Source organism: Strongylocentrotus purpuratus, unplaced genomic scaffold (assembly GCF_000002235.5).
Source record: "Strongylocentrotus purpuratus isolate Spur 01 unplaced genomic scaffold, Spur_5.0 spur5_scaffold_15, whole genome shotgun sequence".
Lineage (NCBI taxonomy): Eukaryota > Metazoa > Echinodermata > Echinoidea > Camarodonta > Strongylocentrotidae > Strongylocentrotus > Strongylocentrotus purpuratus.
The window spans coordinates 10,580,323-10,605,694 of NW_022145600.1; the positions used below are offsets into that span (position 1 = coordinate 10,580,323).

At 37.6% G+C, this 25,372-nt stretch overlaps 2 protein-coding genes across 3 annotated transcripts in view; one reads left to right on the plus strand and one right to left on the minus strand.

The window, feature by feature from the left end:
* Positions 1 to 7,349: 7,349 nt before the first annotated feature.
* LOC591571 (zinc finger protein 37) lies at positions 7,350 to 12,529 on the minus strand. Its single transcript, XM_791128.5, has 4 exons — positions 12,406 to 12,529; positions 10,890 to 11,501; positions 8,967 to 10,185; positions 7,350 to 8,267 (listed from the first exon to the last, which is right to left on the minus strand). The coding sequence occupies exons 2-4, from the start codon at positions 11,440 to 11,442 to the stop codon at positions 7,646 to 7,648; spliced, it is 2,394 nt and encodes a 797-aa protein (XP_796221.2). The 5' UTR covers positions 11,443 to 11,501; positions 12,406 to 12,529; the 3' UTR covers positions 7,350 to 7,645.
* An 11-nt stretch (positions 12,530 to 12,540) lies between these two features.
* Positions 12,541 to 25,372, plus strand: part of LOC591592 — a 35,830-nt gene continuing 22,998 nt past the window's right edge. Inside the window, exons 1-12 of one of the 2 annotated variants that reach the window (XM_030985546.1) lie at positions 12,541 to 12,892; positions 14,950 to 15,045; positions 15,578 to 15,673; positions 17,025 to 17,198; positions 17,543 to 17,674; positions 18,334 to 18,462; positions 20,348 to 20,476; positions 20,956 to 21,084; positions 22,838 to 22,963; positions 23,642 to 23,902; positions 24,211 to 24,339; positions 25,228 to 25,316. In XM_030985546.1, the coding sequence (XP_030841406.1) occupies positions 12,736 to 12,892; positions 14,950 to 15,045; positions 15,578 to 15,673; positions 17,025 to 17,198; positions 17,543 to 17,674; positions 18,334 to 18,462; positions 20,348 to 20,476; positions 20,956 to 21,084; positions 22,838 to 22,963; positions 23,642 to 23,902; positions 24,211 to 24,339; positions 25,228 to 25,316 (1,647 nt within the window). In that variant the 5' untranslated portion in view covers positions 12,541 to 12,735. The remainder of the gene's footprint in view (positions 12,893 to 14,949; positions 15,046 to 15,577; positions 15,674 to 17,024; positions 17,199 to 17,542; positions 17,675 to 18,333; positions 18,463 to 20,347; positions 20,477 to 20,955; positions 21,085 to 22,837; positions 22,964 to 23,641; positions 23,903 to 24,210; positions 24,340 to 25,227; positions 25,317 to 25,372) is intronic. The other variant, XM_030985547.1, reaches the window with a different exon arrangement.

Sequence of the window (25,372 nt, forward strand, 5' to 3'; positions counted from 1 at the left end):
GTCATTGGTGTCTTTGTAGTAAAGTGAATCAAAAGTCAATAGGGACTTTTAGATTTGCGTGGACTGACACGTGCGACGTCCATTCAAGGCAGTGCATTAAAAGGACGTCGATCGTAGCAATCCACGTTGCTGTCGTGCAAATCTAAAAGTCCCCAATATCGTACAATCCGGTTTTATGCAAAAGCATTCGACTATAACTTTTTTTTAAAATTGTAAGTCACTGACCTTTGGCTCAAAACAATGGATGGTTACTGTGAACTGGAGCTGCGTGTACTGACCTGTGGAAAGGCTTTCGTTACTGGACGTTAACATAATTTAAATTAGAAGAGTAGAAGGGGCACCTATCAGATTAGAATAGGGGTAAATATGAGAAGGTAGAAGGGACACTTATTAAAAGAAAATGGGCACTTATTATCTGAAGATTTATAAAAAGGGAAACTTTGTTGTGCCCCATCACCCCTCCCCGGGATTGTCGCCTCTATTCTTCAGCAAATAGTTTCTTACGTAATAGATCAACGCTTCAGCGTAATGTTGCTGTTGGGTTTTAAAAAACTGTCCAAACGGGAAAATAAATTCCGCCTGGCAATACTGTTTTTTCGAGTTATTCATCTGTGATGATTAGATGGCGCTGTTTCTTTTTTTTCTGGCTCATACAGTGCGTCCAAGAAAAAAAAAGAAACTGAGAATTATCGATGTTTTATCATAACTTATTCACAATTATAATTAATAATTGACACATATTTGTAACGCTTATAGATCCGCCTCTTTCATTTGGTGCATTTGACGATCAGCCATGCACAAAGAAGACGAAAAGACTTGATGCAAGGCTGATCGTCAACGAAACGAAGTCAATTCTTTAAGGAGTCAATTCTTTTGTCAACTCTTTTTTGTTGCTATGGCAGGCAGCCAGTAAAAACGAACTCGTTTAATCAAATTATGGAAATTCAAGCATTACTTGAAACAAACAGAACTTTGTTATTCCTGACTCATTTTTCCTGATTGAGGTGTCATATGAAAGGGCGAAATTGAACTTGCTAGCAATGTTATTTTCTCTTTGAAATTCAGATAATGCCCGCCAAATGACTTTTTGGTTTCCTCTCTTTAATTGTTTTAATTAATCACTCATGCGTGAAATATGCATCATAATGTGTTGCATCAAAAGAATGAGGAGGATCAAAGCTTTACAAATATGTGTCATTTATAATTGCGATTAAAGGAAACCTAAACCCAAAGAATAAGTGTAGATATTCTGAAAAATGAGATGTATTCCTACCCTTTGATGTACAATATTCATTACGAAAATGTACAAGATATATATAAATGAAGATATTCCTGGCATGATGGGAATGTGATGCCTTTCAGCATGATATGGGCGCAGCCATTTTCTTGAAAATGTGACGTACCTGTTGAAGTTGTACATTTATCATGCACCAAGTTTTAGTTGGAAAGAATTTTTAAATCAATAACGAAACCTTTACTTTTCAATAACAAAAAGGGTTGAATTAGGGTTTCGCGACTCGCACTGTATACGGTCTTATACCCAAGATAGCCTCAGAAGTACATGTATTAATACTGCTATTCCCAAGAGCCATTTACCCTGGGTCGACAGCAGGGGCGGTGATTTCTTTTCATGACCGGGGGGGGGGGGGATGAAATCCCAGGGGGTTACTCAGATTTGATTTGGACGGGGGTGTCCTGCTGAAGCCTCGAAACCCCTACCCATTTAGGGGTCATTTGGCAGATTTTTCTCGAAGTAAAGCCCATTTTTCACAATTTTTTAGTGTTTGTCATGCAAATACCCGAATATTTTGAAAAAAGGGGACCCATGTTTAGGGATTTTTGTGTAGTAAGTGACCCATTAGGGCGGCACCCCCCCTCCCCGGGACGAAATGCGAGGGGTGATACCAATGGAATACAGAATTTCTACAAAATTACTTGTACATTTTGAAGGATATTATGCAAGGGAGCGTAGCGAATTTTGCATTTCTATTGGTCTAAAAGTGCCTAAAACAGCTTAAAAGACTGTTGCAGTCTTTAGTCAGTATTTGCTAAACGTTTTTTGTTTTGCCCTTTTTCTAATTTTCAGGGGGGGGACCCCCCCCCCGATCTTTGCTATCGTCGTTCGTTACAAGGCACGGCAAAGCATCTCCAACTCAACAGTGAGATAGGTCATAAAGAGGAGGTTCACATCTCTATTTCCTATTCTACATCATTCTGTGCAGATATCTAGAGCGTCCCAGTCATATAATTCAAAAGTTATTGCATCGCTTTCCTTCTTGTGTAAAAGAGATATATTATACCACAAACAGTATGGGTTACGACAAGCGCCCTCTGAAACAAAACTGAACATAACAAGTGGAACTTATGAAGCATGTCTTCAAACACTTCCCTGTGGCCAATAGTTACCTTTTGGCCACAACATCAGACCGACCGAAAGTCAATTAAAACAAGAGAATGCATTGCAAAACATTAATGCTCCATGGCAAGGACTTCCGGCTTCTCCAATTTTAAATTTAAAAGTAAAGAATACATTTCACAAATTGTGTGCTATATCAAAATATGTATTTTATTCTTTAATTGAATTATATATGAGAATAGAAATGTTCATCCCTTACACATATATATTTCAAAAATGTCATTAACATCAACATCTTAAAACATTATCCCAATTTTCATCAACTAAGTCCATCAAAATCTTCATAAAATTAAGTGAATATAATGTCCTGTATGTATAAAAACAGAAAGTAAAACATGGCTTGACCTTTTCCATTGATTCATGGAGCACCAAGTGTCAACCTCTTATTTTTCATAACAAAAGAAGAAATACAAACAAAATCAACTGAGCTGACATAAAAAATCAAAAATCAATTTCATGTCATGACATGATTTTCATGATTCTTTCAATGGGATTGTTATTTCTACGGATGTATATGCGTAAACGTTCTAGCTTCTAACAGACGTTTTATACTCTTCGATACAATGTATGTAAATGAAATAATCATCGTAATATTCCTCTTAACTTATACATTTATTTTAAACAGGTAAGGGCTATTCTACTCTATTCCTATGCATTTATTCTCCATCTTGAAAATGTTTTACATGTATATTTGGGGATCGTTACACATTTTTAGCTTTTTAATTTGTTATTATAGCTACCGTCATTAGTATTGATAAACCTCTGCATGTTTCTCCATGCAGTATTGCTGCTAATGTTTTATGATTGTAACTGTCTTTTTAAAGTCTACTGCTATTGTAAGTTCAATCTCATCTTGGTTATATCATGCAATTATGATAAACAATGCAGAAATGAATGAATAAGTAAATAAATAGAATAAAAAAATACCAGGAAAGGATTGAGCAAAACAATGTCACTAGCTCAGATATTATCAAAAGGAAATATTCAAATACAGTTCTATCATTTACAGTCAAAGTTCAATATTGGTGGTATCAGGATTCCTGAGAAAATCCCAAATATTAGCAAATTACTTAATTTTGAAGAGCAAGCAACATTCTTTGTAAATTTTAATCAGCTGCACAAAACATTGAAAAATCCCTACCTTTTGGGATAACTTATCTCTAGAAATATATTATGTATGCAAAAACATAAAACCTTTTAGGTTATTAAACATTAAATGATGCATTATTATACAAATGGCAAGAGTACTGGTATCTTGAATCTTGAGAACATTTTTGCATTTTGGGAACCCCTCACTTTAGCAACTTCCTTCCAGGGAACTACCAATCAATTTCAAACCTTTGGAAAATAAACTCGCCCTCCAATTCAGTGTATACTTTGATACGAGTGCATACACAAACTATGATACAAAATAATATTTGTGGGTACCAGGATCCTCTGTGAAAATTGTTTAAATACTGACAGTGCCAGGAGCACACATATCGTCCTTGTTTTCACGAAGTGACGGTAGTGAGGAAAATCGTAACGCAAAGTGAATGCAATTTTTTATCACTACCGTCACTTCGTGAAAACAGCGACGATATGTATGACGTCTTTGTTTTCTCATTCTAGATCCACATGCCTGGTTTGATCATCAAGCAGGTTTTCTTTTAGCAAGGATGGAAAATTTCGGTGTCTTAATTGAGAAACATGGTGTCCTAAAAGAGGCATCCAATACATCATGTGGATTAAAAACAAAAGAAAATTATAGATAATCTTCTACAAGAAATGTATGTCTTTTTAGTGCCCAAAGGTCCTTCTAGCTAGAATCCTGTTGCTATACTTACGTTTATATGTGTTATTTCAATACTGCTCAAATTTTTTAAATTGCATATTAAATATAGAGAGAAAAAAGATTTTTCTCCTTGAAATTAAAGAATGGGTTCATAAATTGATATGGTTGATATAGGGCAATTCCACGGTAACGGAAGGACACTCAGACAAGATTTTTGAACTTCAGGTTCATACTAAAAGAAATGTTTTATTAGTATGTATTAAACTATGGGGAACAAAATGTGTTTCAGTCAAGTGGAAAGCTTCATCAACTTCACATAGTTTGGATAAACACTAATTAACTGGAAAAACCATGTCCATTTTTATGTCCTTCCGTTACCGAGATAATTAATATGCACATTCTTAAACTACTTAACTATAATGACAATTTTTTGGGGGAGAATTAAAGGCACTTATATAGGTATTATATCTGTACTGTTTCACATCTTATACTAATAAAACAGTTCTTTTAGTATGAACCTGAAGTTCAAAAATCTTGTCTGAGTGTCCTTCCGTTACCGTGGAATTGCCCTATAAGGGAAGTCTTGTAAATTGCAGTGAACAATAAAAAGGAACCATTATAACTTAAACTCTGTCTAGTTCAACCTCATTTGTAATATGTGTTGTAAACTCATAGTCGGTATAAGTGTGGATGTGTGTACCGTATAAGACCTAGATTTGGACCTATAGATGTACTCCCTTTCATTGACTTTAGTGCAAATTTTAATTTTTCACATTTACTGAATGTGAAATATGATTTAAACAAAGCTACATGTAATGGAGAATGCATAAGGGCAAATCCAGAGTGATGTAGATTACATCTTAGAAAATTTGTACTACTTCAAGAGGTCATTCATAAAACATAACTTTGTTTATTCTTATCTCATATATTAGAATTACAAACGAATTACCAGTGAAGTATAAACAGTGAGTTTCAAATGTTTTTTTTAAATCGTTTGGTAGTTACATGTATTGCAAATAACATTTTTGGGACATTTGGACTTTTTGCATACCTATGCATTTTCTATATAATCTAAGAGTTTAAGCCTTCAGTATGAGAAACTTACTTTTAGAATGAGTGGTAAGGAAACATAAAATTAAGTAAGCTTACGAATGTAAATATATTAAACATGTATTACAAACTTGAAGACTTATTTCATGTCAAGAATTGAAGGGTGATCAACAAATAATACATAGATTAGGCTTTTAAGTACTGACAATGTTGTTTAAACTCATGATTCTTAATGTACTACATGTATATCCCTTCTATGACTATTCATGACTTTTCTAAATACATGATTGGTCAATTAGTGGTCACGTGATAAAATATATAATTTTCACTATTAACAACAAATCTTTGCCAGAGCTCCAATATTTTTCACTATTTTTTCCTGGGCAGAACTGCGCACGCTCTCTTTGAGATTTTCAGGTAGATATTGCATTGTGACATCACACGTTCAATCAAAAGTAATGCGCAATTAGCGCATCTCATTATAAATGCGCGTAAATATAACTGTGCGCAGGTTAAATTGACAAATTCAAACTGATTGTAAACTTCTTCAATACCCCAATGTGGGTGACATTGGATGTCATTGATAGCGCGTTAAAAACCATATGCCAGCCAATCAGTAGGTCAAACGTTGACCTTACACTGACCTTTAAAGGGTTCGTAAAGAAGGGATAGAAAACAAATTTACCAAGCATTTAGTTTGTAAGAATAGTGGAAATTATATATCTTTGGAGGGACTGGCAATAATTACTATTTTGTCCTCGGGCTTCGCCCCTCTGAAAAAATAATACTATGCCAGTCCCTCCTCAGATAGATAATTTCCACTATTTTTTCTCACAGCTTGGTATATTTGTATAATATAAAAGAAATGTCAGACATTAGACTTTCCATCATATCAAAACCATACTTGAGCATGAGTCAACTCTAATTTAAATGAATGCATTAAAGTTTGTTTTTTTACTAATTTTCAACAGAATTTTTAGCATAAAAATAGTATCCAAGTTGTAGGTTTATTGTACTTACATAGTCCCATGGCACACTTTCAAATGCACTATTGTCAGTTCAATCATTTCATTAAGTCAGAATCTTAATGAACTCGTGCAATTGTATTTATTGATGGCGAGTTGTTACAAATGATTATTATGCAAGGGCCAGGGTATCCGTCTTCAGAAATCAATATCATAGTGCAGAATACAAAGTATTTCCTCTACGCATATACAGCGATACATGCTATACCTTGTATGTAATGTCCGTAACAGTATTTCTGGATAAAGTATAAAAGCTCTCATAAATGTGCTGGATATGTTGTGCAATATTGTGACAAAATAGTTATTGAGAGAGCTCTTTGACAAGACAAGTTAAAGGGTACGATATAATTCCCTAACTCCATCATTGTTTGTTAACTGCATTCATGAATGTGTGCATGGTTGCGTGCTTGATTGCTCTCATTATCATAGGACCGAGTGAGCACGGAGTAAAGGTTGACTGAGTGAGTCTGTGTGTCTTGCACGACATGCAATATGTACTTTGGCAAGTTCCCAAAATAAAGTGACTGCTCATGTTGGAATGTGCATGAGAGCAAGTGAGAAAACCCCCTAAAATGCATCAAATGGTGGCAGCGGTGGGATTTGGCATATGCAATTTAACACATAAACAACACTCATGAGGTTCAACTCAAAATAGGTGCACTGTGCTCAAAGTTGATGTTGAATGCGAAGCAAAGATTTTTTTGCATATATACATTTAGTCCTGTCTCAAGTTCAAGATGGACATGACTGTATTTCAGCAAGAATCATGGAATTGCCCTAAACATTTTCAGTCTCCTTGTTCCTTAAAAAAACAAGATGCATGTTCAACTGTAGGCAGTCGAAAATGATGCCTCCGCCATGAGGTGATTTTACAAACCAAAATAGAAGCAATTACAAAAAGTTCAAGTTTGATTGTAATCCGTTAACAGGTTCTTAGAATATCGTGATTACAAGGTATTTTTCATATACATGTATGACCCTTTGAACTTTGACCTCATGACCCTAAAATCAATCAGTTCATTGGCTCTGCAAGATACATACATGCCCTGAGTTTGATAGTAATCCGTCCGTCAGTATTGCTCACAAGCTATTTTTGCAGACATAATGAGCCCCATGACCTTTGGCCCCAAAACCTCATCAGTTCATTGGTTCTGCAAGATGCATATGACCCAAGTTTGGGGGTCATCCAACAATAGTTTCTTGAGATAACGCAATAAAATGAGAATGGGACGTACAGACGTACGGACGAGTGACAAACAAACAGAAAACATAATGCCTCCGGCTACTTTGTAGCGGAGGCATAAAAACACTTTAAAAGCAGATTTTGTCATATTTTATGTCATATTAGAGGCATTTAAAATTGAATAACTTTTTATTACTTCATTGCAAAATAAACTGGTGGGTCTCTTGCACTACAGCTGTTGGAATGGTTCCTGAGATCAATGACGGGACAGTCTGGTGACCGGATGAATGATGTTGATGACGAGCATGGTGACTGTGATGCTGGGTGGTCAGCTGCAGAGGAACAGACTGAGAATTGATCTGAGCTTGGATCTGGGCCTGGGCTTCAGCTTGGACCTGGGCCAAGGCCTGGGTGGTGTTAAGGGACAGCAAGGCCGCTGGATTTGGAGTGGTGTGCTGGATCAGCTGCTGAACCTGCTGGGGTACCACAGGTTGTAGTCGAGCAGGTTGTGGAGGTGGTGAAGGAGAGTGGCTGGGTTGGTTCAAGGTGCCCGTTGCTAGGTTAACCAGATTGATATCAATACCATTTGAAGTTGTTACTCCTCCTCCTCCAGCTAGCTCTTGCAGACTGGAAGAGGCAACATGGAGCTGGATGGGTACTACTCCCTGACGTGTTGCAGTGAATTGAATCGATTCTGCTTCCTCTGTTGGAACCATGGGTGTGGCTGATAGTGTCCTATTGGCTGGGGTCAAGAGGTGCATTAGTAGACCAGGATTCCGGTTCGCATCCTGGGATTCATCCTTCTGTGGAGCTTTCACACTACAAAAGCAAATATAAAAGTGGTATCATAATTTTTACAAATGTATCCAACAACGCAGATACAATTGCCTTTTTGTGCATCTAGACATCCCAAACAATTTCGTTCAGGCATCTACCTCACCCCTCTTTGAGAAGAAAATTGAAAGAAAACCTTCTTCGTTTACTTAAAAACTTTATTTAAAGCTTTGATTGACATCTTGATACCAATAAAGAAGGTTTTCCATGGATTAAATGTTACTATCGATTCTTCATCAAGTACAAAACCTAGCACGAGGGTCCAGACAAATCTTTTTGGTTCCTGAATGATCTGAAAGTATGGTACCTCCTCTCTCATGTAGAATTTTAAACAATTTTCTAATAATGTTGTTTTAGCCAGCTCTGAGCCGAAAGCTAAATTCAACTACAGTCAAACCTGCTTTAGTGACCACCTGTCTACAAGGACCACATTTTTAGTTTCCCTTGAAAATGGTTTCTCATTGAAACATATACTAAATGAACCTGTCTACAAAGATCACCTGTCTTCAAAGACCACTTTTTGTGTTTCCCTTGGGCGGTCGCTATAGACAGGTTTAACTGTACAAAGACCTTCACCTCAAGGATTTATATGACTGCTCCATCTGTGTTACCCAGAAAGAGATACAATGAAATAGTTATCTCCTTTATCATCATTACTTAGCATTCTACACTACAACTACTTACGGCCAATGACTCTTTTCATGCATCTTCAGGCTGCTGAGATGTCGGAAGTTAGCACTGCACACTTTACAACTATATGGGTATTCTCCAGAATGGATGCGTTGATGACTCCGAAGATTTTCCTTGCGATTGAACTGTGCCCCACACTGTTCGCAACGGAATGGCTTGTTCTTGGTGTGGATCTTAGCATGCCTGTTAAGGTGACCACTTCGCTTGAAGCTTGCACCACATTGGTCACACACATGTGGCTTCTTGTCATTGTGGATAAGCATGTGAGCCTTGAGGTCATTGGTGGTCTTGAACTTGGTGTGGCAAGTGTTGCACCCATAGGGTTTTACAGAGTTGTGGACACGCCTGTGGCTTCGTAGGTCACTCTTCCGCTTGAACATTGCACCGCAGGCCTCACACTGGAAGGGACGATCCTTGCTGTGAGTTACCTCATGGCTCTTCAAGTAGACCAACACTCTGAACTTCTTTCCACAGATATTGCAAGCATACGGCTCATCATTTTTGTGATAAGACAGAACATGGCGCTTCAAATTAATGGACTGAATGAAGCGAGCATCGCAAATATCACACTTAAACGGTTTCTCACCAGTGTGTGTACGAATATGAATTTTCAACGCAGAGTTCACGTTACAATTCTTTCCACAGTACGGGCAAATGTAGGTTCTTATCTTCTTTGAGTTGAGCTGACGCTGTCTGTGAGCCTCTAGATGTACTGTCAGTTCTGCATCGTCTCTGAACACCTTGCGACATTTTTTGCACTTGGCATGATTGTTCCTGTAGTGGCATCGCAAAGCACTGTGTCCTTTACATATAGCATCACAGAATTTACATGGGTAGTCTTTCTTCGCTTTTGCAGCAACACCAATAGCAGTTTGTTTTGCTTTCAAGGCACGCTGTCTGATCGACATGACTCGTTGGGAAGGTGCCCTTGGCTCTGGAGACTTCTTAGGTTTCTTACGTCTGAGGGTGACTGCTTTCAAGGCAGCTTTGGTTTCCACCTTCCTAGGAGATGCTCGCTGTTTGCTCACTGTGGTATATCTTGTTTGCCGTACGGGACGTAGAGGTGATTTCCTTGGAAATGTCTTTGGGGCAGGAAACTTTGATGACTGCTCATTTTCAGCATCACTGATGCTCTCTGTGATCTCAGTTCCTCCATCATTGAGGTCTTCAGCATCTGAAGACATCTCTGCTTCATCTGAAGGGAGAGTTTCTTCTGCACAGAATAAGCAAACAAAACATTTATTAAAAAATAATCAAACAATTGAACAGAATGATGTGTTGATGTCATACATTTCCAATTGAGCTTCCTGTGACATGTGATTCCTACTGAAAAACTTTCAGCACAAATATACTGATCCCAGTCACAATTCAAAATGCTTTGTATAGTGTATACGCTCTGTTGCTTTAAGTCTATCATACTATAATCTTACTCCTTTTGAATTCACACATCTGGCCTTGTTTCAATAATTCTTTAGTGTGTTATTTGTAATGATATATATTGAAGGGTTCAAATTAATTGTGTGTTTGCTTTTAGAATTATAACTTCAGGCTGGATAGAATTATAAAAAACTGCAAGAAAACTAAAGGTTTTATTATTTCATTTTAACTTGGGAAATATTTTTAGTTATCACTCTAATGATACAAATAGTTTGAAGAAAAAAAAAGGTGCACAACGAATCCCCTACAACCATTGTTTACAGCCAATTTATTCAACGAACAAAATTCCTAGCATCAACCCTGGAAAGAATACTATTTACTACACCTCAACCCCATCCGAAACCTAAATGTAGTTACCTAAAACCCAATCATAACCCTTAAGCCTAACCACATTACTTTGACAAATAAAGCATCTTGGATAAAATGCTGCTGGAGAAAACATTGTATGTAGAATCACTGGTTAAGAAAAAGAGAAATTACCATGGAATGATTGGGAAAGTTGGATGAGGCGTTCGCACATCGCCCGATTGGCCTGGTGCTTGATCGCTGACAGATTGAATTTCTCAGCAATGGCGATGATGTCCATGCAGTTATCTGAGTTGGTCTGAGCCTTCAAGAAGGCACAGGCAGCTTCCTTCACCACTGGCACCTTCAGGGTGATCCCTATCTCCAGCCACATCTCCACCGTGCCCATGCTTAGATCCAGCTTCCCTGTGTATGCAAACTCCAGGAACATGTGGAAGGACGCAGGGGCCAGCTTGGACAGGCAAATGCTCTTCCGAAGCAGGTCCGGGTTGCGACCTCCCGCAGGAAGTGCCTGGTAGATGTCGCGGAAGAAATCGCTGCAGGCCATCAGGACGGCCCTGTGGGCGTTGAACTGCAGGTCTTGGACACTGATGATGGCGTCACAGAGACTAGGGTACTGGCGCCAACACTGGGCAAGCATCTCCAGGGCTTTACTGCTATGGTTGAGAGCCTTATATATGTGGCTTCCATTGTCACCCTGCGTGACCTTAAACGACATAGATGCCATGGTGAGCCTTCAGGGTGTGGAGATGTTGATGTGTTGATCCTTCATGAAGCCAAAGATATCTGTGGAACGAGATAAACCAACCAAAATTATACTAGGGTCTATTGGCATAACGTTATTCACTGAAATAGTGTTTAGGATCAAGTAGCGTATATATCTGTTTAGAATGAGAGAGGGGGAGGGGGGGGGGGGATGATCACAATTATCCGGTACGCGGTACCAGGTTTCCTTGCGTGAACAAAAATGTTGGACTTTAATCGTTAATCAGTACTAAAAAACAAATACCAATTCAAATTTTTTGAATAGGCCTAGTTTGAATTTTTTTTTTATATTATAGTTTTAACTTTTGTACATTGTAATTTGTATACCATAGTTTTCCATGCCCATATGCATACATGGCACTGACTTGATCAGTAGTTAATAAGAGTATTCGGTCTAAGTTATTCAAAACTTTAACTTTTTTATCCTTTATTAATTTGTCAGCTCAAGAAAGTTTGCAACAATCCAGTCCGAGACCTTTTTCCCGGCCCGGTATTGCAGTAACGATGCTTGCATACCGATCAGGTATCAATGAAGAAGCTTGAACTTCAAGGTCAAATGAGTAGCTAGTACTAGTAAGTATGTATACTCCATCTTATTAAGTAACAACATCAAAAGAATAGTGACTCCCGCTTTCATTCAGTCAACATCGAAACACTTCATCAGATCACGATTTGCCATTACCACTGTCATTATTACAAGCATTCAAAATTTTACCATTATTGGCTTTGTGTACAAACACAAGGGACACTCTCCAACCACCGCAAACGACACAACAACCGTCATCAGATTTGCCACTGATTATCAGATGAAGGAATACGCTATTTATCACATTTTCACTTTAAGGTATTTCCTGTATATTTCTTTATAGTATTTTGTTATTATAATAAATAAACAATCCAAAATAAAGTAGAAATGAGCTTTTACCTGTCTCTAAATTTTGGGCGCGATGTTTAATTCTGGAGAAATCCCTGTATTAGACCTTTCGCTCGACTTTTCCCATCTATTCCAAAATACGCATGGTTCGAAATATTTGAGAAGCAGCGAAAATCAAAGTAGTCGCGGATCTGGAAATCAATGGCGCTGAACTCGAATTTCGAAACGGTGCTTCGTAGATCAATCTTGACGATTTACCATATCATTACAATCCTAAAGTCGAAGGCACTTTAGCCACTGAGGGAATGGAAATTAATCAAAGTGTCTGAGCATTTGAATTAATCCAATCTATTTCAATCATGCACTTTTAATCAGACAATTATGGCATCTAAATCGCCCGCGATGACTCTGCGGAGCTGCGTTGTCATTCTCTGCGGAACTGCTGGGGTCGGAATGGCTGGTTTCGCTCTGGTGAAATACCTACGGAGTTGGCTGCGTCAGGTCGTCAGTAGAAACTTGGAACAGAGGATTGAGGATGGTAAGTTTTTACTTTATCATAGAAATATGACCGAATAGGCTAGGCCTAGGTATTTCATTCATATTTGATATTAGCATTGCACTGATTAAATGAGTTAGTCTTAATCATTTATGACTCGATCAAGTGAGATGATTAAGACTGAGTGATGGAAAATCAATTTAACAACAGAGCTAGATCTACCAAGTATCACGCATACCATAAGGCGTGATATCACGCATTTCGAGGGTCTGAAAATGCTTATACGCACGATGTGCGCTAGATTTTGAAAAAAAACTATACCTTATACGTGTGTTATACTGTAACAATGAAACAAGAGAAACTGGAGCGTGAAAATTGAATTATTCTACATGCACCCTAGACAGCAATAACCATCTGATTTGGGTCATTTCTTTAATAAAACTGACAATTGTTGTCATTCCCCAATACAGATGGCAACCCAGAGATCTCGTACCGTGGGGGTAGCTATAGCCAACAATGGCAGCTTTTTGTGTCAAAACATTTTCTCCCCGATTTTCTTTATTTAGATCTAATTTTCTGATTTCTAAATCAGATGTAAATTAGGTCGGTATGTCATTTGTCCTAATTACAGTTATCAAAATTTGATAACTTAATATTAAATGTATAATTTACGGACTTACTTATATGAATTATCCAATTTGTATTTCCGAACTGTGAAACGGTACGTTCATGCATTCGAAATATTACCCGGCGGCCGATATATTTCCGGGTCCACCTACCAAAACATAGCCAAATGGCCAATCAGAGCACTCGTTTCGTGGGAGTTCGTTGGTCAAGCTGGGCCGACTCGTACGTAGCTACGGTAGCTATTGGACGTTCGAAAAGAAAAAATGAATATTCATCAACTAAAACCAAGACGGATAATGTTGACGACGAGACTTTCTCGGATTAATCATTAATTTAGGATCTAAATGAGCAAGCTATCGTAAGTCAAATAAGCTATATATATGATATTTTTAATTAGACTCTAAATTATTGTCATATTGCAGCATGTATGAGGATGTAAAGAGTGAAAATCTCGTTGCATATCTCATTCATCGCGGTCCGGTCGAACCGAACCATTTGTTCCGTACGGTGCCTCACAGAAAGAGGTCCCCAGACTTCAGTCTCTATAATCGGAGGTCTAGTGGAGCCAGACGTAGTCTCAGTGGAACAACCGACGATTAGAGAGACTGAAGCTTTCGGTCTACATGCACCCATGACACTCATTAAATGAAAAGGGGATGAAAGCAGACAATGTATGTGTGTAATAGAGGAATAGTATAGCTGCCAACTCTCACGCAATCTGCGTGAGTCTCACGCAATTCACCCAATTCTCACGCTCTCACGCTGATCATAGGAATTCTCACGCTGAACCCCGAAAATAGAAACTAAACAAAAAAAAATGTCTATTATATTGGATATTCAATATCCCTGCCGAAAGTTTCAACATTTTTTTAACCAAACATGCGCAAAGCTAAATCATCAATGCAAATTGGTTTCGGTTTGCCGCGCAAAGACAAGATAGTGAATTGCGATTGGCTTATCCTGCATGTGCGAGTGACATCGTCACTTTACTATGAAGCGGGGTTTTTGTGCGAGACACGACAAGCGAGTGTCGATGCCATGGTCTGTCATCGCTGTACATCGCGCCCGGCCCCCAGCCCGGCCCTGCCCGGGTTGCTCAGTGTTTGTGATCGGATAATGGGCCTGGGCCGTCCTCTTTAGCCCTCTTCGACTGTGGAAGTTTGTATTTTTCATGGTCAGTGTACTTCATGAAATCAATTAACCTATTTGAATCCTGCCTTATGTATTTGTGGAATCAGGGTTAAAGTATGCACCAGATTGCACCATTTCAATTGCAAAATTGTAAAAGCTCCCTACCGTGGAAGGGGGGACACCCCCCTTCCACACCATCTCACCCTCAGGCGCTTCGCGCCCTCGCAATGTCTCACTCAAAACTCTTTCCAAAGGTTGGCAGCCCTGGAATACATATACATTCTCTTTTCTTTGTGGAAATTTTGCAGGAAGCTGACTATTGTATACCATTTTATTTTCAGCAATCTCGAATGAAGCTCTTTCAGAGTTGGCCAAATCCTCCAATGTAGGGCTGAGACAAAGTGCTGAACAAATGCTGCTTGATAGAATAACAAAACGTAAGTTTCTATGGAAATATAATGGAAGAGAAAGGCCAAGTTTCCGTTCGCCAATTTTGAAGAAATTATAACTTTTTGTTATTAAATCATATTGTGGGAAATTGTGTTGACTCTTTTTTCATCATATAGCATGAGATTAAAAAACAAAAATGTATCTAGTTTCTACCAAATATTTCTTCCAAAACCTATTAATGTTGAAAATATGATAATATGCAACTTTTTTATAATTATTAAGATATTATAAATGATTGCCATTTTATTTCATTTCTAATTCTGTTTTAACAGCAATAGTGTGCAAAATGTCAGATGGAGGTGATATGGTGATAATTGTGATGTAAAACTGAGAATTTAATGTCAAAGAATTTGCTTGTGGAATACTGCAGAGGACAGTATTAATAAATTAATTCATTTGTTTATTTATATGTTTATTAATTGAGTTATTCGATCATTCATTTATCTTTTAAGAGAAGATTCAAAGAGTAATCTTTTTTAAAATGGTATCTTGATATCTCTCTTTTGTACTTTTTGGCAGGAGAAGCATTTCTGTATGTCTTGAAATCTTGCAGGAGCAGTGATGAAGAGAAGGCACTTCAGGCATGCACAGCCCTCTGTGTTATCCTAAAAAGTGGTAAATATCTGTCTTCGTCTTTCTTTTTCTCAAAGTCTGCCTTCTTCGACTCATTTTCTTACTCTCCATTCACCATCACTTTTCTCTTTAGTTATTGTAAAACTATGAATTACAATTTATTTTTTAAAGTGTAGAGAATTTGCCAAGACAGACCAGTCAAGGTGATTCATCATTAGGTTTTTAAATGAAATTTAATGGGTTTAAAGATATTTTTGAGGACATGCTAATGTTTCTTTCGTTCTTTGTTTATTTTTCTTTATTTTGTTTTAAAGAGTACAAGTAATTGACACATATCCAAGTGATGAAAAAAAAAATGGAAGGGAATATTGGCTCTTAGGTTTTCACAACTCCTGTTTTTCTTTTGCAATGGTTTTTCATCCCATGTCTAGATTGACATTGAATATTTGTACCAGTGTATGAAATGTCGTTCCATTTGTAAATTAACTTTACCTTACAGGGTATGTCCCATTTGCAGGCCAAAAAATGAAAAGGTTAAATTCCAACAGCATTTGAAAGATAATACTAATTCAGAACTTCCGTCGAAACGAAAGGGCTTGAAAATGTCTTTAAGTGGGAAAATAACAACCATTAGTTGTCAATTTGACTTTCGTGATTGCAATCCTTTTGTAATTGTCGGATTTTCAGACCCTTGTACCGAATGATTGTATGTTTTGTGCTGCGCAAAGATTCAATCAGTTTAATATTGGCCATTACAAGAATTGGGTTATTGATGTAGACAAATGCTCATGTACCCTTTACAGCTCATTTTATTTACAGTATGTTATTTCCAAAGAAAAAAAAGAAGTCAGTCAGTAACTCAATATTGCCTGACATTTAAGTCAGAAAATAATCAGGTTTCCTTGCATAATTTGAATAATAGTTTAAACGTTTAAATTTTACAGATACATGTACATGTAGGACATACGTGACATATTCATAATTCCTGCAAAGTTCTACAGACTTTGTTGTTGGCTGCAAATGTGACAAATTACCTTTAACAGAGTGACAGTTAAACCTGCAGGGGGTGTTTCACAAAGATCCTAAGTTGGACTAACAATTATGGAAAGCCATTAGCATCTTTGAAAATATTTTGTAAAAGCTATTTTAAAAAGCGTAAAATGTTGATTGAAATCATTCATATTTTCTATTATCAAGGAGATTTCATGTTCTTGATGTGGAATTTATGAAAAGTCTAAAATACTTCAATTTTTGCTTTTGAATATTGTTTATTTAAAGGCTACAAAATACAAATTGCTCTCCATAATATTGAAGTCCAACTTAGAGTTAAGTTCGACTTTTTATCTTTGTAAAAAACACCCCCCTGTACCTCCTTTTTCTTTTTTGTTGCCAGTTGACCAGAGAGTATTCCAGGTTGATCTCTTCATCCTCCAGACCCTAGTGACCACCCTCTCCTCCTCCATGGATAGATGGACTCACTATCGCACCCATATACCTGATGTAGACTTCCCTGATAGAATGCAACGCATGACGCTGGCTACCATCTATGATCTATCCACGGATCCAGGTACATTAAATCTGTGTATCAATGATAATAATGATGTTAGATTGTAATTATAATAATTATAATAATAACGATGATGATGATGATACTGGTGATGATGATGATGATAATGATGGTGATAAATAATAATGAGATAATGATAGTAAAAATGATGATGATGTTGATGATGATGATGATGATAATGATAAAATAAGAATAATAATGATAACAATAATAATAATAATAATAATGATAATTACAATAATAATAATAATGATAATATTCATGTACATGACAATAACAATATTATATGTATTATTTTGATTATTAAAGACAAATTCTTGTTATCCTTAACCTCCTTTTACCAGCTTTCCTGTCCAAGTTAGAGCAGATGAAGAGCAAAGATCTGGCCATCATCGTCTTGGAACTGTTGGAGAAATCAAGGAACAAGGAGGTCCAGAGGTACTCTCTGCTCTTACTTCTACAGATGACAATGCAAGGTACTTTCATTTATCCATTCATAATCCATTTTGTATGAAGACTTAAAGGCCCGAATTCACAAAGGAGGTTTGTCGACAAACCTTGGTTTTCGTACGCCATATGACGCGTTTTACGCGTTTTTTTACAAACCTGGTTTGAAAAGAACAAAAGGAGGTTTGGCGAAACAAAAGGGGGTTTGAGCTCAAACCTTGGTCTGAGCTCAAACCTTGCTTTGTGAATTCGGGCCGTAGTGTGTAATCTCTCAAGGTCATTATGTTAAAATTCTTAGACCGTGTAATTAAGTTTAATGATAATAATGTCTGTAGATATGTAAAGCACACATTATGTTTCTTTCTGTAATGACACCCAATGCACATAGAACAATCAATACATTTTGTCAATATAAAAGATGATACATAATCAACAAAATTGACATGTCAAAATAGACTGATACGATTACAAAATGATCATCATTTGAAAGTGTATTTAATCAAAAATGTTTTTAAAGTTTTATGTGCGTTAAATCTTGTTATACTTGTAAAATACATTATCTTTTTTTGTTATCCTACCCAACTTTCAAATTGTTGAAAATTTTATGCAGTCATATTGATTAAAAATAATAACATTTAACCAGCCTATTATACTACTGTAATTGTAATATTCTGTCTTATATTTGCAGGAAAGAATTGTGCCAGTGTAGATGCCTTTAGGATTATTGGAGAGAAGAGTGTGTTTCATCATGGTGATGTCATGCTACAGAAGATTTGCTACCAGCTCTTAGTCACTTTGACTAATGCACAAAGCACAGGTGAGATGGAAACTATTCAGGCCCTTACCACATAAACTATTTGTAATTACCGTATGCATGAATATCTTTCTCCCTTCTTTGATAGCACTTTTTAAAGTATTTTCCTTTTTGTATGCAAGCCAAAGAAAAGCAAGAGAAGAAAAAGTAATGCTTTCGACCTTTTGATGTTCTTTGTAATTGTATTTGAAAAATCACTCATGATTTAAGGTTTTTGGCTCCTTAAAAATTTAAGTTTATATCCAAAGATGAATTGAATCTGCTGCTATCTAAATGTAATGGGATATTACACACAAGAACTGTTTTTTTATTAATAATTTTTTTGTAATAAAAATTTGTTCTGTTATGAAGCTTCCTGACACTTAAAGCTTATCTGTACTAGTTTGGCCAGGAGGGATTGGACCACTCTGCAAGGTCACTGCACAGGTGGTTAGAGATCTCGGACTTGTTAGCTCCTTTTTTGCTTCTATCACAGGTCGACGGGCGTGTGGTCATCCATATTGAAGAAATTCTTATCTTTCAGAGCCTTTCTATGTTTCCGCATTATGTTTACTTTATCTCGATAAGATAGCAGCTTCATCAGGACATGGGATGGTCTATCCTCGACCTTTTTCCCATCTCTGTGGGCGCGCTCATCTCTGCTTTCTATTTTGAAATGGGTGCGAATGATGTTTACAGCTATCTGGATACAATCATCATGATGACCTTCCAGAGGCTCAGGGATTCCTACAAGGCAAATGTTATTTCACATGGAGGAACACTCATTTTTATTTGCATCACTTTCATACTTATCAATCTAACTTTGAAGGTGGATATTTCCTTTTTCATTTCATCGATTTGCTTTTCCAGGTTATCAACACGTTCACGCTCAACTCCAACGAGGCTTCCATATTGGCTTCAAGATCCTTCAACTTTGCATTGAAATTATCCACCGCGCTTCTGATCATTTTTTCAACTTTTACAGATGCCTCTTTGAAGAAGTTATCTAAATTAGGTAGACCTGGTGAGGGGTTATCGACGACATTGATCTGGTCCGACCCAGCTGCAGTATTCCTGGAGAGCTCCACGTCTTCACTGTTGGTAGTAGCCGGCACAATGGGTTCACATTCCTGTAGCATGGACATCGTCCCGTTAACCAGGCTTCATGAATGTGAATTTGTCGGGCTTCCCGGGCGGGAGTTTGGCGGACTCCTATTGGTAGCAGTACGTGGCTCCGTGGTAGGTTTGGGTTTTGCGCTTGAAGGGTGTTTGCGAGTCCTCAAGTTCATGTACCCGGGATCGCCTTCGGGTCCAGACATTGCTGTGTAGAATCTCTGAATGTTGAATATTTAGGTGGTAAAATCAGAATTCCAGTTTCATATTTCCAAAGTCCCAAATTTTAAAGAAAATTTTGGAGACTTCGAGACGAGCAAGAAAATGTGACCTTATCCAATGAGTGCCATCTGTCTATTATCTCGTCAACTCAGCTCTCAATTAACATAAGAAAAAGAGGATCATGGGGGACCAATGGTCACCGATTAGACATTGTTTTCTTTATAGAGGGAGCAAGTAGCTACCAGTAGGACAATGTGGCTTTAATGTCTTTGTCCTACTGGAGACCACCAATCAGGAGGACAGAGATGTCTGCTTCTTATTCTACATGTCTACGCCATGGAGGCATGAAGCAGAAACCGTCTGGTTGTACAGTCACTGGCCATATAGCAGTAGATATTGCTTGTCATATTTCTCCTGGTTCAAAGATTCTCATGATTTGCTGTACATCTATTAGTAGATTGTGCAGCTCATCTCAAACAATAGGACTTCAAATATTTTTTGTGTGAAAATTCTTAAGAAATCTCTCGTAGGAACCTTCCTCATGTTTCCTTTCATTCTCCTTTCTATGCCATAGATGCAACCCTGTTCATCCATGAGATTGCTCAGCAAGATGCACTGGTCCCTATGGTTGTCTCTACCAAGTCAGATGATGTAGAAGTATCATTCTGGTCAGTGGCCTTACTACATGAGTTTGCTGTTCACAGTAAGTCCACCAACTATATTGTAATTTGTTTTTAGACATTTTGTATTCTTCAGTTACTGAGTTCAACCTATACTGACATTTTTAATCCCATTTTGAATATTTGACATTATTCTGATAAACTACTATAATTTTACTGTAAATTTGATGTACTAGACCAATTTAGTCTTGATATGGTTACATTTTTTTTTGTTGGATTAGTTATGTAAGGCGACATTCTAGGTTTGGTATTCTGGTTTTAATCTGGTCTGAATTTAGTCTGCCTTTTACATGATTGAAAAACCGACCTATGTATTTGTATATAGAGTATTATCGTTAGATGTTTACAGGAAACAATGTGTTGTGTACTTTTGAATATGCTTATAGACTATATCTTGAGATGTCTTGAGAAATGAATAGTTTGATACCTTTAGTCTTTCTCTTCAGATGTTTTCAGGAAATGAATGTGTTTAATACTTAACACCTGTAGCCTTTCTCTACAGATGTTTGTAGGAAGGAGCTATGTGAATTACCTTGTCTAGTCACAAACCTTCAGGCGACATTGATGGCTAGCGAAGCTGCGGTTCAGAGACTCATTCTCAGGATATTTGCCTTCCTTGCTCTCAGAAACGGTAAGAACATGGATCAGGAATATTGTTCAACTGTTGTTCTGCAGTCTCATTTTACGTTGTTTTGCCTTGTTTCTTATTCACCTTTTAAAGATCTTGTTGCCTGGCTGGCATAAGGGCGTTAGCACGAATTGCAGGTAAAAAATGAAGCGCTAAGCAGAAGGGCCTTAGCACTAAATCGCCTCAAACTTTTATAAAACTGACTTATTTCTGAAAGAAATTTGTGGCCGTGTTCTACTAAAACATTTCTATTTAGTCTTTTAAGTTTTTAAACCAATTTTCGGGACGAAAGCAGTGTAAATGCAAAACAAATCTTTAAATGCGAATAATTCGAAAAGTAGTTTAGAGTCGCTCGCGCGCTAGCGCCCTTCTGCCAGCTGGGCGACGATCTCTCCTCTCTCTCTCTCTCCACCTCTCTCTTTCTATCTCCTCCCTTTTTCTGTCTTTTTTTCTCTCCCCACTCTCTCTCTCCCTCATCATTTCTCTCCTTCTGGATTTCCTTGTCATCTCTCGCTTTGGACTTGCTATAGCCTGGCTTCTTTCGTTGAATATTGTATTGTAACCACATTTTCATGTGCATAAAACAACAGGTTTTTCTTAGGTGTATATTTTTTGGTTCAATTTTGTTTACACCATTCAATTTCATTGTGAATCAACCATTATGAGTTCCTGAACTTTACGTGTTGATGTTTTTAACCCAATCAAATAAATAAAACAAAACAATTCTAACATAACTTTAATTGTTTACTTTAAATATTGACCCAGCACTTTATATGTACCTACATGTATTCCTAGCCTCCAAATTTACCTAAAACCCAATCACATCCCAAGCCCTATACTTTTCTTTTATGATAAAGCGTTTTTAGTCTAAATTCTTATGTAAACAGCGCAACATTATTAGGCACATTGCAAGTGCCAATATAGTGGGATATATTATGTTATATTCCACATACTAAGAATCTTGCTCTACGATTGGTCAAAAGTAAATCACGTGATGAAAGATAGTTCGCCCATTATTGATGGCAGAAGCAAAAAGTTTGTTACACTGTGTAGATAGTACTACTATCTACACAGGGCAACGCACTTTCACTGAAGATTATCCAAAAGCGCACTAAAACATGCGTAATTAAGTGCGCATTACCAATGAGCGCAATTAAAACAAACACATGCACGCACCGTACCCTCAAGGGGTTGGGTTGGGTTAAGCTGTTTAACTTTTTTGGTGTGAATTTGGGCATGGTGTCTGTTATGTAGATGCATACACATCCTTTCCTTTTTGTAGTTAAATTGTTTTAGATGTGGAATATAAAGCAAATAATCACCTTTGGTTTCAGGCGATGGCAAACTATCACTTCCTCGTCGATCAGAATGTATACGCTATCTTTCCTCAGCTTCGCTTCGGAAAGATAGCTACATCCAGATCGCCTCGGAAGTGATAGTTTGTCCCATCACCTTCACCAAAGGTAGTTATTCGCTTAATATCCCTAAATTGAATCATTGACAACTAGCTCTAAGCTATTACTGCAAGACAATCAGCTACTGGAAAACTACCTCTATCACAACAAGGCCCTCTTCTTCCTCTCCAGCAAACTACCCCAAAATATAAAAATTTACCCCTAGGTTACTATGAAGATAAATTTGGGTTAATTCCTCTAAGGGGTAGCTGTCCTATACACTTTGTAAACATGCCTCCCTCCCCCCACAAACAAAAATAATCACTCTTTGGTTATTTCATGTTGATACTTTAACTCCTTAGATCCCTTTGCAAGAGAGCTCATGAAGAACAAGGCATTGATTAGTCACCTACCTACCTGCCTAGCGAGTGGAAACAAAGATGTAGTGCATTGGGCTTTGGTACTGGTTCATGATCTAGCTATGATGGGTAAGTTTTAGCTTGGATCATTGAGAGTTTATTGGATTGGTAAAGGTAGTAGGAACAAAAGACCTGATTCCTTTTGGTACTATTGAATAATTTGGCTATTATGGGTACCGGTATGTTTAACCTTAGATCATTTGATATCTGTTCAAGCAATTAAGCTCATTTAAACTTGAACCTTAGTGTACTCAGACAATTTGATCTTGTATGTCAAACCTTCTAAAAATCAGAATTATCATGTGTTGGATTTCACATATTATATATATTCTAAAGTAAATTTACCAATCAGAAAATGTAAACATGTATAGTCTGCTTTGGAGTCTTTGTATATATTTGTTGGTTCTTTTAGTAGCATCCAAAGTAGATGTTTCAGTGCTAACTGATATATAAAAACTTCCTTATTACTCATTAATTTTTAAGTGTTACATATGTAGTAAGTTGGGAATGAATGGAGGGACAAACTTTACACTTGGTGACCTCAAGAAATAAAGTGCTCTCATAATAATGATAAAAGCTCACATTTATAATGCCCCTAATACTTTGTTTCTAGGCGCAGCCCATATTATTACTCCGGTAATCGGATTTAGGCTTACCCGCAACACAATGTATGCACATTTTCCACTCCCTGGGGAGCATTCCAGCCAGTCGCCATTTGTTGTAAGATTTTGTGTTTTCCCCTCTCAGGTCGCCAGGCATTGGAGAAACTTCTGGATTACACCAACGACGCTTTGATCAAGTCCCTCCTCTCGCTCTCCACCACCCGTGATAACATGATGCTACGCCTCCTGGCCGAGACCCTTGGACTGTTCTGCGGGTGCGAACAGCTCCCCCATCGGCTGGTCCGAGCTGGGGCCTTAGAAATGATCCTGAGCCTGGCCCAGTCTCATGACCCAGACCTGGTCTTCTGGGCATCGGCCTTGCTTTTGAATCTAGCCATGACATCAGGTAGAAGTCTCCTTCTCCCTATTTAAGTCCTGAGGCCTGTTTCACAAAGCTTTTTTTCAATGACAAAATGACAAAAATCAGTGACAAATCTGCTGATAACCAATCAGAAGCAAGGATTTCAGTAGCTTATAACACAAACTGTCATTTGTCACTGATGACAATTTTTGTTTAGTTTATATAGTTTAGATATCCTATATTAAAAAATACTAAAGAAAGAAGAAAAACCAATTATTGTCAAGTTACACGCAGAACTTCACAGTGTTCTGTAATCTTTTGTAGGTTTATACCCTTCTTTGTTCCCATTTCAGATGCAGTGAAAGTGGAAATACTGGCTTCCGGTGGGTTAAAGACCCTGATTGACCTGTCATTAGGTGACCATGAGAACGGTCAGATCACTACCATGGCAGCCAAAACACTGGTCATGATGGCAGTACTAGGTAAGTAAGATACAGCCCTAGTATGGAATGCAATGCCATACCTGCCAACCCTTACGATTAATCCAGAATATTTTGTTTTTCTGGTTTTCTAGGTCCTGACCTTTTTTTTTTTTTGCGCTAAAGCCATATTAAGCTTGTTTTATCATGTGCCGTGATTTGAGAGTTTACGTATTGTGTGCGTTGAATGGCTGCATAATCGAGCAGCGAAGTTGTATTCCCTTTTTGGTACAGATTTACCGCGTATTGGCAGTTACGCTGCCGCTGCAAGTGCGATTTCTTATTTTCGAAGGCATACCATGCTAAAAATTCTTAATTCTTATTTTCAAATGTTGGCAGGTATGCAATGCATGCCCCTGACCTGATAGTTATAGTGCAAATATCAATAAAGGAAAATGCATCGTTATTCGGATTTGAATTATGATCAGAGTTTCAGTGAAGTAAAACCAGAAAGGAATGGAATGCTTGTGATTTTTATGAGCGGTTAAGATGTGTGAATGTTTCATGCTACCAAATGATTGAATCTATTCAAACAACACACTGCATTTTTGCTATTCGCAATAGTTTCTTGCAATAGAGATGGTTGTGTTTTAAGTATTTCTTCTGTTAGCTTCCATTATGAAAGTTTCTGGTGTTACAGTTGTGGGATTTTTCTGCACACCCACACACATACACACAATTATGTTTTGGGGTTGTCTGTACGTCTGGACGTCCCGTTCTTGTGATCGTGTTATCTGAAGAACTGTTTGATGGATTCCTGCCAAACTCGGGTCATGTATGTATCTTGCAGAACCAATGAACTGAATAGATTTTAGGGTCACAGTATGTTACTTAATGACATATACGGTAGTCTGCCTCTGTTCATTCATTGTGTTTCTTCTCGCTTTTCAGATGAGCCCATTCATGTGTATGTTCGGTGTGAGAGGGACTCTGCTACCGTAGTGATTGAGAAGAAGACCCTGCAGCTAACGCATCCTGGGGTGCGTACTCACATTATGTGTTTTATTCATCTCTTCCTTTGCAAAGCATTATGTGA

Coding starts and splice junctions, on each gene's coding strand:
- LOC591571 (XM_791128.5), bottom strand. CDS start 11,442: ATGGCATCTATGTCGTTTAAGGTCACGCAGGGTGACAATGGAAGCCAC. Junction 10,186..10,889: donor ACTTTCCCAATCATTCCATG/GTAATTTCTCTT, acceptor TATTCTGTGCAG/AAGAAACTCTCCCTTCAGAT. Junction 8,268..8,966: donor CATGAAAAGAGTCATTGGCC/GTAAGTAGTTGT, acceptor TTGCTTTTGTAG/TGTGAAAGCTCCACAGAAGG.